Source organism: Penicillium psychrosexuale, assembly GCF_028828465.1.
Source record: "Penicillium psychrosexuale strain IBT 29551 chromosome Unknown utg000002l, whole genome shotgun sequence".
NCBI classification, from domain to species: Eukaryota; Fungi; Ascomycota; class Eurotiomycetes; order Eurotiales; family Aspergillaceae; genus Penicillium; species Penicillium psychrosexuale.
The window spans coordinates 4,795,431-4,808,533 of NW_026643187.1; the positions used below are offsets into that span (position 1 = coordinate 4,795,431).

General features: G+C 50.0%; 6 protein-coding genes across 6 annotated transcripts; 4 read left to right on the plus strand and 2 right to left on the minus strand.

Annotated features, from left to right (window-relative positions):
- Window positions 1-244: 244 nt before the first annotated feature.
- On the plus strand, window positions 245-1,654 carry N7518_002947 (glycosyltransferase family 31 protein; the record flags this gene model as incomplete). The annotated part of the gene is made up of 2 exons (XM_057183874.1): window positions 245-1,252; window positions 1,325-1,654. The coding sequence occupies 2 exons, from the start codon at window positions 245-247 to the stop codon at window positions 1,652-1,654; spliced, it is 1,338 nt and encodes a 445-aa protein (XP_057045324.1).
- A 615-nt stretch (window positions 1,655-2,269) lies between these two features.
- On the minus strand, window positions 2,270-3,853 carry N7518_002948 (polysaccharide deacetylase family protein; the record flags this gene model as incomplete). The annotated part of the gene is made up of 3 exons (XM_057183875.1): window positions 2,270-2,589; window positions 2,645-2,730; window positions 2,787-3,853. 3 exons carry the CDS (start codon window positions 3,851-3,853, stop codon window positions 2,270-2,272), a joined length of 1,473 nt encoding a protein of 490 aa, XP_057045325.1.
- A 552-nt stretch (window positions 3,854-4,405) lies between these two features.
- On the minus strand, window positions 4,406-7,090 carry N7518_002949 (DEAD/DEAH box helicase; the record flags this gene model as incomplete). Its single annotated transcript, XM_057183876.1, has 9 exons — window positions 4,406-5,052; window positions 5,131-5,279; window positions 5,335-5,528; window positions 5,596-5,747; window positions 5,816-5,895; window positions 5,955-6,315; window positions 6,373-6,508; window positions 6,560-6,617; window positions 6,675-7,090. The coding sequence occupies 9 exons, from the start codon at window positions 7,088-7,090 to the stop codon at window positions 4,406-4,408; spliced, it is 2,193 nt and encodes a 730-aa protein (XP_057045326.1).
- Window positions 7,091-8,036: 946 nt separating this feature from the next.
- Window positions 8,037-9,672, plus strand: N7518_002950 (pantothenate kinase; the record flags this gene model as incomplete). Its single annotated transcript, XM_057183877.1, has 4 exons — window positions 8,037-8,267; window positions 8,400-8,682; window positions 8,737-9,256; window positions 9,345-9,672. 4 exons carry the CDS (start codon window positions 8,037-8,039, stop codon window positions 9,670-9,672), a joined length of 1,362 nt encoding a protein of 453 aa, XP_057045327.1.
- A 480-nt stretch (window positions 9,673-10,152) lies between these two features.
- On the plus strand, window positions 10,153-10,566 carry N7518_002951 (uncharacterized protein; the record flags this gene model as incomplete). Its single annotated transcript, XM_057183878.1, has 1 exon — window positions 10,153-10,566. The coding sequence occupies one exon, from the start codon at window positions 10,153-10,155 to the stop codon at window positions 10,564-10,566; it is 414 nt and encodes a 137-aa protein (XP_057045328.1).
- Window positions 10,567-11,222: 656 nt separating this feature from the next.
- On the plus strand, window positions 11,223-12,749 carry N7518_002952 (uncharacterized protein; the record flags this gene model as incomplete). The annotated part of the gene is made up of 1 exon (XM_057183879.1): window positions 11,223-12,749. The coding sequence occupies one exon, from the start codon at window positions 11,223-11,225 to the stop codon at window positions 12,747-12,749; it is 1,527 nt and encodes a 508-aa protein (XP_057045329.1).
- Between the last annotated feature and the right edge of the window lie 354 nt (window positions 12,750-13,103).

Below are 13,103 nucleotides of genomic sequence, written 5' to 3' on the forward strand. Positions count from 1 at the left end.
CTCAAACACCATATATTGGATTCAAGGGGCAGCTATTTAAAACCTCCAAATTCCATCTGGGCTACGCGTCCCGATGTGTCAGCGGCAAACTTCGGCGGCGATCTTCCTTAGCTCCGACCTTTCCCCAGTTCTTTGCTCTTTTGGTTAACAGGAGAGGGGGGAAAAGATCTATTTTCAAGCACTGTTCTGGAGAAAAAATGATCAATTGATCTATTCTCTGTTTGGTGTACTCAATTTTCTCAGGATGGTGTCCCGCCGGTTCAGCCGTCGCCTGATTGCAGTTGCAACCGTCATTGCGCTCTTCTTCCTCTACAACATCGGTTTCCTCTCCAGTCACAATCGCCAATGGCGCCCTCACTTCACACCTACGCCGGAAATCACCCCGGCCCTCGACGAGAACGGTGAACCAACCACATTCTGCCCACCCCTACCCGGCGTCGAAGATGTGCTCGTGGTAATGAAGACCGGAGTGACCGAATCGCGCGAGAAAGTCCCCATCCACTTCCGAACAACCCTCCGATGCATCCCCCACTTCGTAATCTACTCCGACTTTGCCGAAGAAATCGAGGGCGTCCAGATCCACGATGTCCTCGGCAACATGGACAGCGCCGCAAAGAAGAACCCGGACTTCGACTTCTACCACCGCATCGTGAAATACGGCCGCAAGGGTCTGGAGCAACACGATTTCTCCGACGAAGCCAACTCCGCCATCGGAAAACCCAACAACCCAGGCTGGAAGCTTGACAAATGGAAGTTCCTCCCGATGGCCCAGGAAGCGCTCCGCTACAAGCCAGACGCGAAGTGGTTCATCTTCGTCGAAGCGGACACGTACATGTCATGGCCAACGGTCCTAACCTGGCTGGCCCGGTTCGACCACACCAAGCCACACTATCTCGGCACGGAAACTCAGATCGCGGACGTCATCTTCGCCCACGGTGGCTCGGGCTTCATGCTCTCCAATCCCGCCCTACAGCGCGCCTCCGACGAGTACACCGCCCGCGAGGTCGAGCTGAACGAATATACAGACCAGCACTGGGCCGGCGACTGCGTGCTGGGTAAGGTCCTCAGCGACGCAGGCGTCAACCTCCATTTCACATGGCCGATCCTTCAAAACTCCAACCTCGGCGAGCTGGACGAGTTCACTACGGACTTCTACCGGAGACCATGGTGTTTCATCGCTGCAACCCTGCACCACCTCTCACCAACCGAGATCGAGAGCGTCTGGAAATTCGAACAAAAGCGCTGGCGTGATGTGAGTGAACCCAATCCATTCTACCATTCCATAACATTGAAAAAAAAAACCCTAACCAATAACCGATTATAGAAAAATAAACGCATCCTCCTGCACAGCGACCTCTTCCGCGAATACATAGCCCCGCAAATAGAAGCACAACCCGCACGTACGAACTGGAACAACATGGCAGACGAAGAACAGCCTTTCGCACACACACCCGACGACTGCCGCTTGATCTGCGAGACGCAGACCACTTGCGTGCAATTTGCCTTCCGCGAAGAGAAATGCTTCACGAGTCTCAACCCGCGTCTCGGACATGCCGTTCCGGGCGGCGATGCGACGTCCGGCTGGAATACTAGTCGGATTCGCGACATGACGGCGAAGAAGGGAGTTTGTCGGAAGCCTGATTTCGGGGATTGAGCTGATTTGACCGTACCGTGCTTAGATATTTTTGGGGTTTTTTTGGTTTCCGGGGGTGCGTGTTATTATATGTTGGTTTTTTGCCATGTATCTGGTTTTCTGATTTGGGTTTATATTGCTTTGCATCGAGAGCGAGAAATGGGCACGATTTGGCGATTGCTTGGGCTTGGAGCCCGGTCTGATATTTGGCATACGGGGTGATTTGGCTCGGTTGGAACCTGCATTTTTTTCTCCTCTGTGCATGTACTACCATCTTCTGGGTTCTGTGGCTGATGATGAGCTTGAATAGACAAGCTGTGTTAGTGGCGTTGGTGCTTGGTTGAACCCTTTTTATATACTTGATCGCTCAATACACATCTTGATCAAATTACAGAGACCCATTTTGTTCCTGTGGAATCACAACTCTTGTGGAATCACAACTCTTGTGGAATCGTAAGTGCTATTTGCTTCGTGGTTGATCTACTGTTCGACAAGGTAACCGAAAAAGAGCAAGAAACGAATAAGAATAACATTGCTCGGGCGATGTCAACCACCAATTAGGAGAGAGTATACACTAAGAATACATACAGGAAAAGTCCCGCTGTGCGTCTGTACAGATTTCACGGCGTTCCCCATTCACAATGGTGGAGCGGACGCATCCTCCATACACTGATCAATTCGCATGATGTGGTATCCGGCTCTTTTGACATGCCGAATGAACTCCGGTAGATACCCAATGGTAGTCGGATTCAGGTAATGCATGACGGCAAGATTCCCGCCCTTGCCAATACTGCGGACGAAGGCTTCAAGCTGCTTCTCTGGGGTAGTTGTGTTTGCCCATAGCCAGTCTTCGACGTCCACACTCCAGTTCACAATGTACGGGTTTGATATGTGTCGGGCTAGCTCCTGGCGCATCCGGGCAGCTACTGTACCGAATGGCGGGCGGAAATACGAAGCTGCAAATATTCACTGTCAGAATGATTTTCAGGGATACATCAGGGGCAAGCATACACTTGATGTCTAGCCGGTCCCTAAAGATTTGCATGGACTGGATAATCTCGTCATCAATCTGGCTGAGGGTTGGCAATGCTTCCATCCTTGAATCACCATGTCAGCCTCTTCACATGAAATCGAATATTTGGAATAGACTTACTTTGGGTGAGTGTTCGAATGGAGCGCCACTTGGTGACCCTTCCTCAACATTTCCCTATAAAACTCCGTGAAATTGGTCGTCCGATCCCTAAGCCCAGCCCCAACAACGAAGAAAGTGACCCGCACATCCTCGTCGTCAAGGATACGCATGACCTGCTGAGAGTACTGCGGCTGTCCATCATCAATACCAAACGCAAATGAATTCGGACGCGAACAACGGAGAACCAACCTCCCACTAGGCAGCTTCCTAGGAACACGATAATGACTATTCTCCTGCGATGGCGTTGGAACATTAGGCAAGATCTCCACATGATGCAGAGTGAGAGGTTCCTTAGTATAGAAGCCATGGAACGAAATCGACACCACGCGATTGAAATCGATATTGAAATGAGACAGAGGTATGTAGAGCTCACGACGACCTGCTGGAATGTGGGCATTGCCATGGGGGCGCTTGCGTCGACCGCCCTTGTGTTTTCTATGCTTGTGCTTGTTCCTTCCAGCATCGGCCTGCACATCATCGTCGTCATCCGAGTCATCGTCACCATCTTCGTCCCAATCATCATCCTCGTCGTAGGCTTCAGAGGCAGGGTGAACCACGTACCGCTCTGCCTGGACGGAGTCTGCAATGCCGGGGAAGGGACTGCGTTGGGAACTGCATTCGTCGTTATGTTGGTTAAAAGAGATGCTGTACTTATCCGTGCCTTCGAATATGACATGCAAGTACTCGTTGTGCCAGGGAATCAGGCTGTAGCAGGCATTGGAATCGAACTGGGTATGGAAGTTCTCGTCCGGGTCTGTTGGGAACAGACGAATGAAGCCCGGTCCATGTTCCACGGGTAAGTTCTCGCCGGAACCGTGCCAGAATCCCAGGTCGTTGCGGGTTGGGTTTTTGAAAGTGTCGATGACAAAAGGAGCGCTTGACTTCTTTATCTGCGAGGCATTGGACGAATCTCTGTGGGTGAGCCCTCGGAGTTCATTCCAGTGCCCATGGTCAACATTTCCGTGAAATACAGCTGAGGTTGGGAGGGATAGCGAAAGAGCGGCACAACCTATAAATAACCAATTCATGATGAAAAGCTGCCTTGAAAAAAGATTGAATGTGCTTTGAAGAGGTCAAGGTGGAAGTTGTAAAAGGCATCGTTTATGTACTCGGCGCAGTCTACTTGGGCAAAGAGTCAAGAACGATTGACTACAAAGCTAAACAGGCAGGAGCTATATGTCCCAAGTATGTACATCTCTACATCTCTACTCTCTACAATTTACTAGGGAATTGAAAAATGAAACTAGATAGTTGCATAAAACCCATGAAATCCGTAATGCGGCACATATGTCTGACCTTGCCATCCATATCACTGCATTGGCACTCACGCTAAGACCGATCCTGATCCAAGATCAAGGAGGAAAGGTCTTATGTTCCACAGATCCAGGTTGCATATGGTCAAGAGATCAAGCCCTCAAAACTTCTTCGGGGTGTGAGATCTGATCCTGGTCATCCAGGGTAAAATTTCGAACTTGGTAAAAATCATCCTCTCCACCGTGGACTTCTTTCGTTTCCATTTTTTTGTTAAATTTTCTGTTTTTTCCTTGCCATTGTCGTTCGTGTTTGTTGAGAAAGGTCCTCTAGGCCCAGAATTCGTCATCTTCCTTGGGGGCAGGGGCCTTGGGGGCCCAGTGAGAACCGGCCAGACCAGCCTTGTCCTTGCGCTTGGCTTTCTCATCCTGCTGCTTCTTGTGTTCGCGAACGGGAAAGTTCAAGGCAGAAGTCTCCTCTTCCTCGGATTTGACAGTGGGCTTGGGGACAGCAGTGCTCTTGGCAACAGTGGGCTTGGCAATAGCGGTAAAAGCGGGATCGTCGTGGTAAACAAAGTCGTCATCATTGACAGGCTCGTTGTTGGCCTCTTCAGCATCGTTTGCAGCCCCGTTAACACTCTCCTCAACCTCGTCAGGTTCAGCGAAAGAAGTTTCTTCCTCAGCTTCAGCATCAGCGTCAGCATTGGATTCAGCATCAGCGTTGGATTCAGCGTCAGCGTTCGATTCAGCTTCACCATCAGCGTCAGAACCAGCGTTAGATCCGTCTTCAAAGAATTCCTTATCAGAGTCATCGTCAAACTCCAGAACATCGTCCTGAGGGCGGTACGATTCGAGGAACTCCGGGACGACTTGATTGCACTCGACCAGGATCTTCACAAGATCCTCGGCAATATCCTCATCGCGTTCATTGTAGAAAGAGGTGGCGATGCCTTCGTTTCCAATGCGAGCAGTACGACCTGTGGATGGCAAAGAAAAGATTAGTGGCAAGTTCATCAGGAGCATCGGGAAAAAGCAATATCTGGAGTAACACATACCAATACGGTGAATGTATTCAGTGATACCTCCGTGCGCCGCGCTGGGAAGATCGTAGTTCACGACGTGGAGCACGTTGATCACATCGAGTCCACGAGCAGAGACGCCAGTAGCGATCATGACGGGACACTTCGCAGATCGGAAGGCACGCCTAATTTGGTGGGTCAGCAAAGCAAAATAAAAGAGCGCAGGGAACAAATACTCACATCGCATCCTCACGCTCACGCTGAGTCCGTCCACCGTGAATCGAGGTGGTGGGCATTCCAGAGTTGTAAAGGTAATCATCGACAAAGTCAACCTGATCCTTGCTGTTGACAAAAATTAAGGTGCGAACAGGAGGCATGCTGATCAGAAGGTCATAGACGGCGCGCATCTTCTTGTCCTTGTCAACCCAGACGATCTTCAAGTTTCACTAAGCGTTAGCTGGAATTCCACAAGGTTTCTCCCAATCTCAGTGGTTCACATACATCCTGCACAACATTGTGGTGCGAACTGCCGGCTCGGCCAACGCGAAGGCGCACATGGTCCTGGCTGAGGTATTGCTTTGCAAGTTTCCGGAAGTCCTTGTTGAAGGTAGCGGAGAACATCAAGTAACGGTGATCATCATCCTCGTTGATATCTTCCTCAAGTTAGCAACACTGAAACGCATAAAGGTGGGGTCAAGAGAGCGCCATGGCAAACACTTACCTCCTCCAGACATGATCTTCTTAAACTCGTCCTCCCAGTCGGATTCGAGCATCTCATCCGCCTCGTCAATGACGGTGTATCTGAAACCTCATTAGTATCCAATACCTATGGATGCATATCAAGTGAGTTGCAATCATACCTAACGCGGCGCAGAGAAAGAACATGGGTCTGTGCCATGAAATCGAGAAGACGGCCAGGAGTGGCAATCAGAATGTCGCATCCTTTCTGAAGCTCCTCACGCTGGACGCGAGTAGGGGCACCGCCATAGACGACACACGGACGCAGCATGGAGCGGTAGCACAAACGACGCGCTTCATCAAAGATCTGAGTGGCCAACTCTCGAGTGGGGCAGACGATCAGAACCAGCGGCTCTGCTCGAACAGCATCCTCCCGGAGGCTAAAGTTCGCCGTGGTGTTAGGACGAGGAGCAGCCAGCTTTCTCACCTTGCCCATCAACTTGGAAAGAATCGGAATGAGGAAGGCCCCCGTCTTTCCAGAGCCTATGAATATTTTGTTAGGACCAACTTGTGTCAAACATCAGACTGCGCAACACATACCAGTTTGAGCGACTGCAATAAGATCAAGGTTGGCTAGAACAGCCGGGATTGCATAAGACTGCACTGCAGTAGGTTGGTCATAGCCGCAGAGACGAATGTTGTCGAGCATGACCGGATGCAAGCCAAAGTTTGCCCACTATAGATCGTTAGACTGGAAACCTGTCGCTAACTCATCTCGCAGACTGACCTCGGTAACTGCCTTGATCTCGTTAGGACTTTCAATGTTGACCTTGTATCTGTTCAACCTGGAGAAGAAGTCATGTTAGATATCAAGTTGATGTCCCATCGGATATGTCACTTACTCGTCGAGCTTGGCGCCAGCGCGAGTAATCAGCTCGCCATGGAAAAGCTGGTCCTCCAATTCAGGGACGGCTGGGCCGACATCGCCGTAGTCATCCTGCCATTCGTAACGGGCAGCAACTCCAGCCCAGTCACGATGATCCTTGCTGTTAGCAAGCTCAGCATACTCGAAAGGAACTGGATCAGTCCAGCCCTTGTCACGAGCGACCTTTTGAGCAGCCTCGGGGTTAGGACCGACACCAGAAAGAACGCCAGCAGGCGCCTCTTCAGCGACGGAACCATGAGCAGAAGCAACATCAGCGGCCAAGACGGAGCCAGCAACTGAGCCAATGGCTGAGCCAGCAACTGAGCCGGCAGCCGAGTCGGCAGCCGAGTCGGCAACCGACACAGCATCAGGCTCGTCGTAAGATGAATCCATTGTCTACGAAAGTGTCTCAGATGATTGTGGTCAAGAGAGGCGATGAGGTAGAGAACAGGGTGGTGGGGAGAAGAGGAAAGGAAAAGGAAATGGGCGACCGTGGGGTTTTATTTCTGTGCAAGAGCAAACGCAGAAACGCGTGTAGGGCTTAAACAAAGTGAATATGGCGCGCATTGCTTTGTCGGTCGCCGACTCAACGAGTACTCGATTGGTGACTGCGATATTGCGGGAAGTCCGAAGTATAGGGAAGTGAACCGGATGTACCTTTCCCGACTAGGAAGGAGCGATCCAGGTATACTTGCACCCTCATACAATTTACTACTGGTATGGATGTATATAGTCTAACCTTTGCTACTATTGTGCTAACCATTGAGCTTAGCACTTTGATATATGCAGAGTAGTTTGCTTTAACATTTAATATCAACCGTCTTTCACCTACTTTGTCTTTCTATACATTCACTCAATATATGCACCTATACTCATGCTATATACTATATCGGTTTTAAGTACTTCATTCTCGATTCTGAATGCGACCTTATGAAAGAAAATGGGCTCCTTCTTAGCAGCATATATATACTTGCTAACCATTGAGCTTAATATTTTGAGATCAAGCCGTCATTCACCTACTTTGTCTTTCAGCTACATATTCTACTGATATATGCACCTATACTCGTGTTAAACCGGTTTAAGTAGTCATTCTCAATCCTGAATATGAGCTTATGAAAGAAAGCAGACTCCTTAGCACCATGTGTATACTTCCCCAGGCTATCCATTAGGGCACGATCGACAAACCTCGAGACGTTAGCTCCTCGGCTTCCCAGGGTGAGAAAGTGGACCCTCCCGTAGCCCGTTTCGGGTAGAAGGAGATATACGCAGTAAGCCTGGGAACGGGTATCCTCTTCATCTCCAGTGATTCCACCTAGGTAACCCCTGCACCACACTCACCATGGCCTCCGAACGAATGGAGGTCGATACCAATGCTCGCCGCAAGCGTCCGAACCGCTTGGAAGCTGCCATCACCAATCCCGGCGCTGTCAAAATCAACGTCACGGGCGCATTCATTGTCGACGACGAACCCCGATCCAAGAGTCCCGTCGAAGCAGAGGGCGTACACTATGAGAACAAGGACATCCGACTTCCGCATCATACAGGCGTCGTGAGCCATGTGGCTGTCGATGTGAGTTGCCCGGAATTTATTTTCTCTCGTGCCCCGCACTGCGACCGGTTCCCCCGCAATCTAGCGGCCTGCAGATAATTTGTTCACGATGCTAGAAGAAGGCATGGCTAATACGGCATTGGGACCTGGTAGATTGGCGGAACACTTGCGAAGCTTGTTTATTTCACTCGAGAGCTGGAAACCGCGGACAACGGTGGCCGGCTCAATTTCCTCAATTTTGAAACCCACCGGATCGATCTGTGCATCAACTTCATTCGACATCTTAAGGAGGAACACGAGAAGCGCAATGGCTCGACACGGGAGGGACTATGTGTGGTAGCTACTGGGGGTGGTGCATACAAATACTACGATCGGCTGAAAGAAGAATTAAACGTTAATATTCTACGGGAGGAGGAGATGGAATGTCTGATCATTGGTAGGTCGTGGAACCTGCGCAAGCATAGAGCATACTATCTAACATCTCCAAAAGGACTGGACTTTTTTATTACCGAAATTCCCAACGAAGTCTTCACTTACAGCGACGCCGATGCTGAGCCACTGCAATATGCCGAAGCTCGGCCCGATGTCTATCCTTACCTCCTCGTCAATATAGGATCAGGTGTGTCGATGATAAAAGTCTCCGGTCCGAGGCAATTCGAGCGTGTCGGTGGAACACATCTCGGTGGTGGAACGTTCTGGGGCATTATGTCGTTGTTGACCGGCTCCCGGACCTTCGACGACATGCTAGCAATGGCCGACCGCGGAGACAACAGTGCAGTGGACATGCTTGTTGGAGATATCTACGGCATGGACTACACCAAGATTGGTTTGAAGAGCACAGCTATTGCCAGTACTTTTGGGAAGGTGCTGCGGTTGAAAAACGATGCCGAACAAGTGGCCGAGGACGGCGAGGGCTTGATTCGCGACGACCCCAGTGAAGCTAGCGAGTCCAACCATGGAATCAAGCCCAAACCGGAAGATATGAGCAGGAGTCTCCTCTATGCCATCAGGTATGTTTCATTATTTCCATTCTTATTTCCATTCTTATTTCCATTCTTATTTCCATTCTCCGACGGTCTCCGTACTAACCCGGATTAGTAATAATATTGGTCAGATCGCATATCTGCAGTCAGAAAAACACTCAGTGAAGCATATTTACTTCGGAGGCTCATTCATTCGGGGCCACCGGCAAACGATGAACACCCTCTCCTACGCCATCCGCTTCTGGTCCAAGGGCGAGAAGCATGCGTATTTCCTGCGCCACGAGGGCTACCTAGGCGCCGTTGGTGCCTTCATCCAACGGCAGCCGCAGAACTGGGGCCGCAGAAACAGTGTTGACGACGTTGTCGCACCGCAGGCGGTCCGGAACATCGTTCAAAATAGCCATGTCCTTCAGCAACATGGCAGGTCGTCCAGTGATCTATAAAATTTGTGCCAGACTAAACCATTGTGACCCTACCCTCTCTTTGCTTTGAGTCCTGATACCCCTTGCAAGCAATCTTTGAACTACCAATGTTGTGCCGAGTTCTTTTGTGCACCCAAAGTGGCTGCTTTAATTGGCCACCTGTGAAAAACCAACGTGGCGATTCCGGGCATTTGTGCATGTTGTACATTTAGATCTATCTGAAGCCTTCTAGCTTCCTGTTTGAATTTCAAACATGTTCGGTTATCATGTTAGAGAAATAAATCTCATATTTCATTCCTTTTCCGGGCGTGTACCTTGACATTCGCCTATGCGAGATTGTCCAATGCGAAGACTGCCAACGCAAAAAGACAGATGAGCTATTGATGGATGAGTTATTCATCCAAGGAACGGTATACGGGAGCTGCGACATTTCTTCGCCAATCGACCATATTTCAACGTCCGCTGAAGACGGGCAGAGGCATCTGCTCCCGGGACCAAGAGATGGTATTCAGCGACCACCTAAGTGACGCCAATAGGCTTGCACAGTGGAGCCTATGCCACCCAAACATCCGTCCAGCTCCAAACTTGCCATTCCATGAGAAGATCGAGTTCGATAAAAACGGTGACTTTCTTACGCCACCGCCTGGTGTTGCTCTATCGGATACCCTAGTCTTCCTGGCCATCACATACAGCGTGCCCATCCGCCAGCGCAATGCAAAGTGGCCGGCTGATTTTCATACCGACGGGGACGTTTACTCGGAGAGGCGGCCGAGGGGATGTACCGTTGTGCTTTGGGCTTTGGGATTGTCGTTTATCCGGAGCTGGACCTCGGAACGGATGTCTCCCATCAGTCCTTCCTGGCGGGGTAGCTCTCTCTTCGCAAGTTGCCACAATGGTACCTCATCCACCGTTTGATCCAAGATATCGCACGAAGAGTCGGCTTCTGTCTTCAGGCTCGGGGCTTTCCCTTAGATGATGAACAAGGGAAGCTGTGCCAGCCGAATATCGACGTCAAGCGAGGGCTATCTGCACTTGGTAGGTGTGATTGATCCCTTTTGGCAATCCTGGAACAAAGATTAGCTTGCGCGGTATATCTCGAGGTTTTGCCATCAGATTTGATTTGTTTCGTAGGCTTGATCATCTTCCTACCTAGCTATAACGCTGAAATGTAGGAAAAGATATCAAACAAAGACGTCTCTTCTAAAAAGACATCTTGAAAGACATTTAACACGACATATTGAATAGTCATTCTTGGTCTACAATGTAAAACATCACGTTAGAGAGACAATGATCTCGCCTCAGTTCTCTCAGTTTGCATCTGATAATGGATTGCTTGTGTTTGCAATGCATGTGATGTTGTCTAGGTGATTCCCATTTTTACTTTCCTGATAAATTGTTTGTTCCTGTCCGCTGTCACCTAAGTCTCACTTTCACATTCATTTGTGCGTCTCACATTCACTCTTATTACTGTTGCTTCTCGTGTATTTCCCCGCGCGTCTTTCTACCTTTTACTTGACTATTCTATCCTTATTCTTACCAATACGGAGGACTTCTCTCAACTTAAAAGCCTCATGGCGCAATCTCCGGCTGCTCAGGATGCATCTCGTGTGTCGCCTTTCCAGGTTGAGGTGACCGAGTATGCTTCTCCGGACTCTGTTCTCGAAGCACCGGAAGAAACCCACGCACGACTACGAACTTCAACGCCATCCGATCTCACTGAGATGGACGAGTCGATGCTGGAAGATCCGTCGGATACTGCCACGGTATTACAGTCAGTCTCGACGGAAAGTCATTTCATCAGTTCTACAGCCCCGCGTGTCAGCTACGAAGTCTCCGCGTCTGGTGAACTCATGATAACGGAAGGAATCCAAACTTCCAACCCAACCACACCTGCTCGTGGGCCCCGGCCTAGTCCTCCTCCTGCATTCGTATCCTTCGATAGGCTTGCCCAGGGATTACCGCCAAAGCCGGCATCATCATCTACCACAGCAACAACTCACCCTCCATCCCTGTCAGTCGAGCGCCTCATCGGCCCAAAGCAGCCGATCCCCGCGCGAATCCTCGATCTTCTTGAGCAATGGCATGAGGTTGAACCCAACACCGAGCATCCCGCTGCTCTGACTGGCCGTGCTCCGTCAACATGGAAGAACTTCAGGGCTTTCAGTGATGATGCTGACGAGTGCGAGCTATCAGTCTTCCAGATATTGCTCAAATGTCAAAACCGACGCATCCTCTCGTACCGCATTATGATACTTCATTCCCAGAATGGACCAGAGGAGCTCGTCGTCTTCGGCCAACCCCGGCCGAAGTTCAAGGGACCCTGGAACAAGGGTGTCAAGGGGCTGTACCTACTAGACTGGTCGGAAATCGAGAATAAAGGAGAGGTTCGGGCGTGCGGTATCAAGCTGTGGAGAACCGATGACAAGAATATTGCGTTCAGTGCGTACATGTTTGACGATGGACGAAAGTGCACCCGGTTCCTCGATCACAATGCTGGGAATAAACAAGTCTCATCTTCTACTCCCAAGAAACAGCCTGACGGAAATGAGCATGTCGAGGATACCCAGTCCACCTCATCCGAGCCACCGTTTTCCCCCTCGAGATCTGGACACCAAATTTCCAGCAGTCTTCTCAGAGCTGAGAATGAAGCTGAATACAGAACCCCACGTGCCTCACGGTGGGATTACCCTCCCCCCATGTGGGCTAAGCCCATCTCACTCATCCCTACTTCCAACAATTACGATGGATTCCGTTCTCTTGCGAGCCCTTGGAACCCCCAAAAAAGGCGCCGTAGCTCATGGAGCTCCAATGACCAAGAATCCGACCCTATTCGCTTCAAGTTGATGTCGGACGTGTCTGATCAAGTCCGCGTCTTCAAGACACATGACGCGAAGGTGTTGTTTGAAAAGGCCCGGGAGTTCTACAAGGGCGTGGACAGCCGCACAGGACTGTTGTGTACTGTTTCTGGTCTCGAGGGAGTCAGATACGTGGGGGATGGGTGTGTGGATGAATTTGATATCCTTCAGGAGGATATTCGGAAGTCTTCTGGTGGCGATGAAGATCGCGTTGTTGAGGTGAAGCCCGCAATGGGCTTCTAGATGGCCAGTTGAAATGGGCTTGTGGGATTGTGTGTGGCGGTAACTTTGGCCGATCTCTGCTTCTCGTCTTTCTTGATGTGGTTGACCTAGTGTGGTGGTTGGCCTGATGGCCATTGTGGTGATTTCGGCCAGTTTATTCTGCGTCGGAAAGCTTCATCCAAATCTTTTGTATTTCGCCTGTGCGTGTATGTATGCGTGCCTAATTCAAAAAAATGCAAAAAAAAATACATTTGTCAGATTATCTCATGGCCCATATAGTCATCTAACAACATCCCTCTCTTCATTAATCGTGTCAAAATGAGGGGGGTTCTCAGAATTCATTATCCTAGGCATGTTTACTATTTCTTCCAAGGT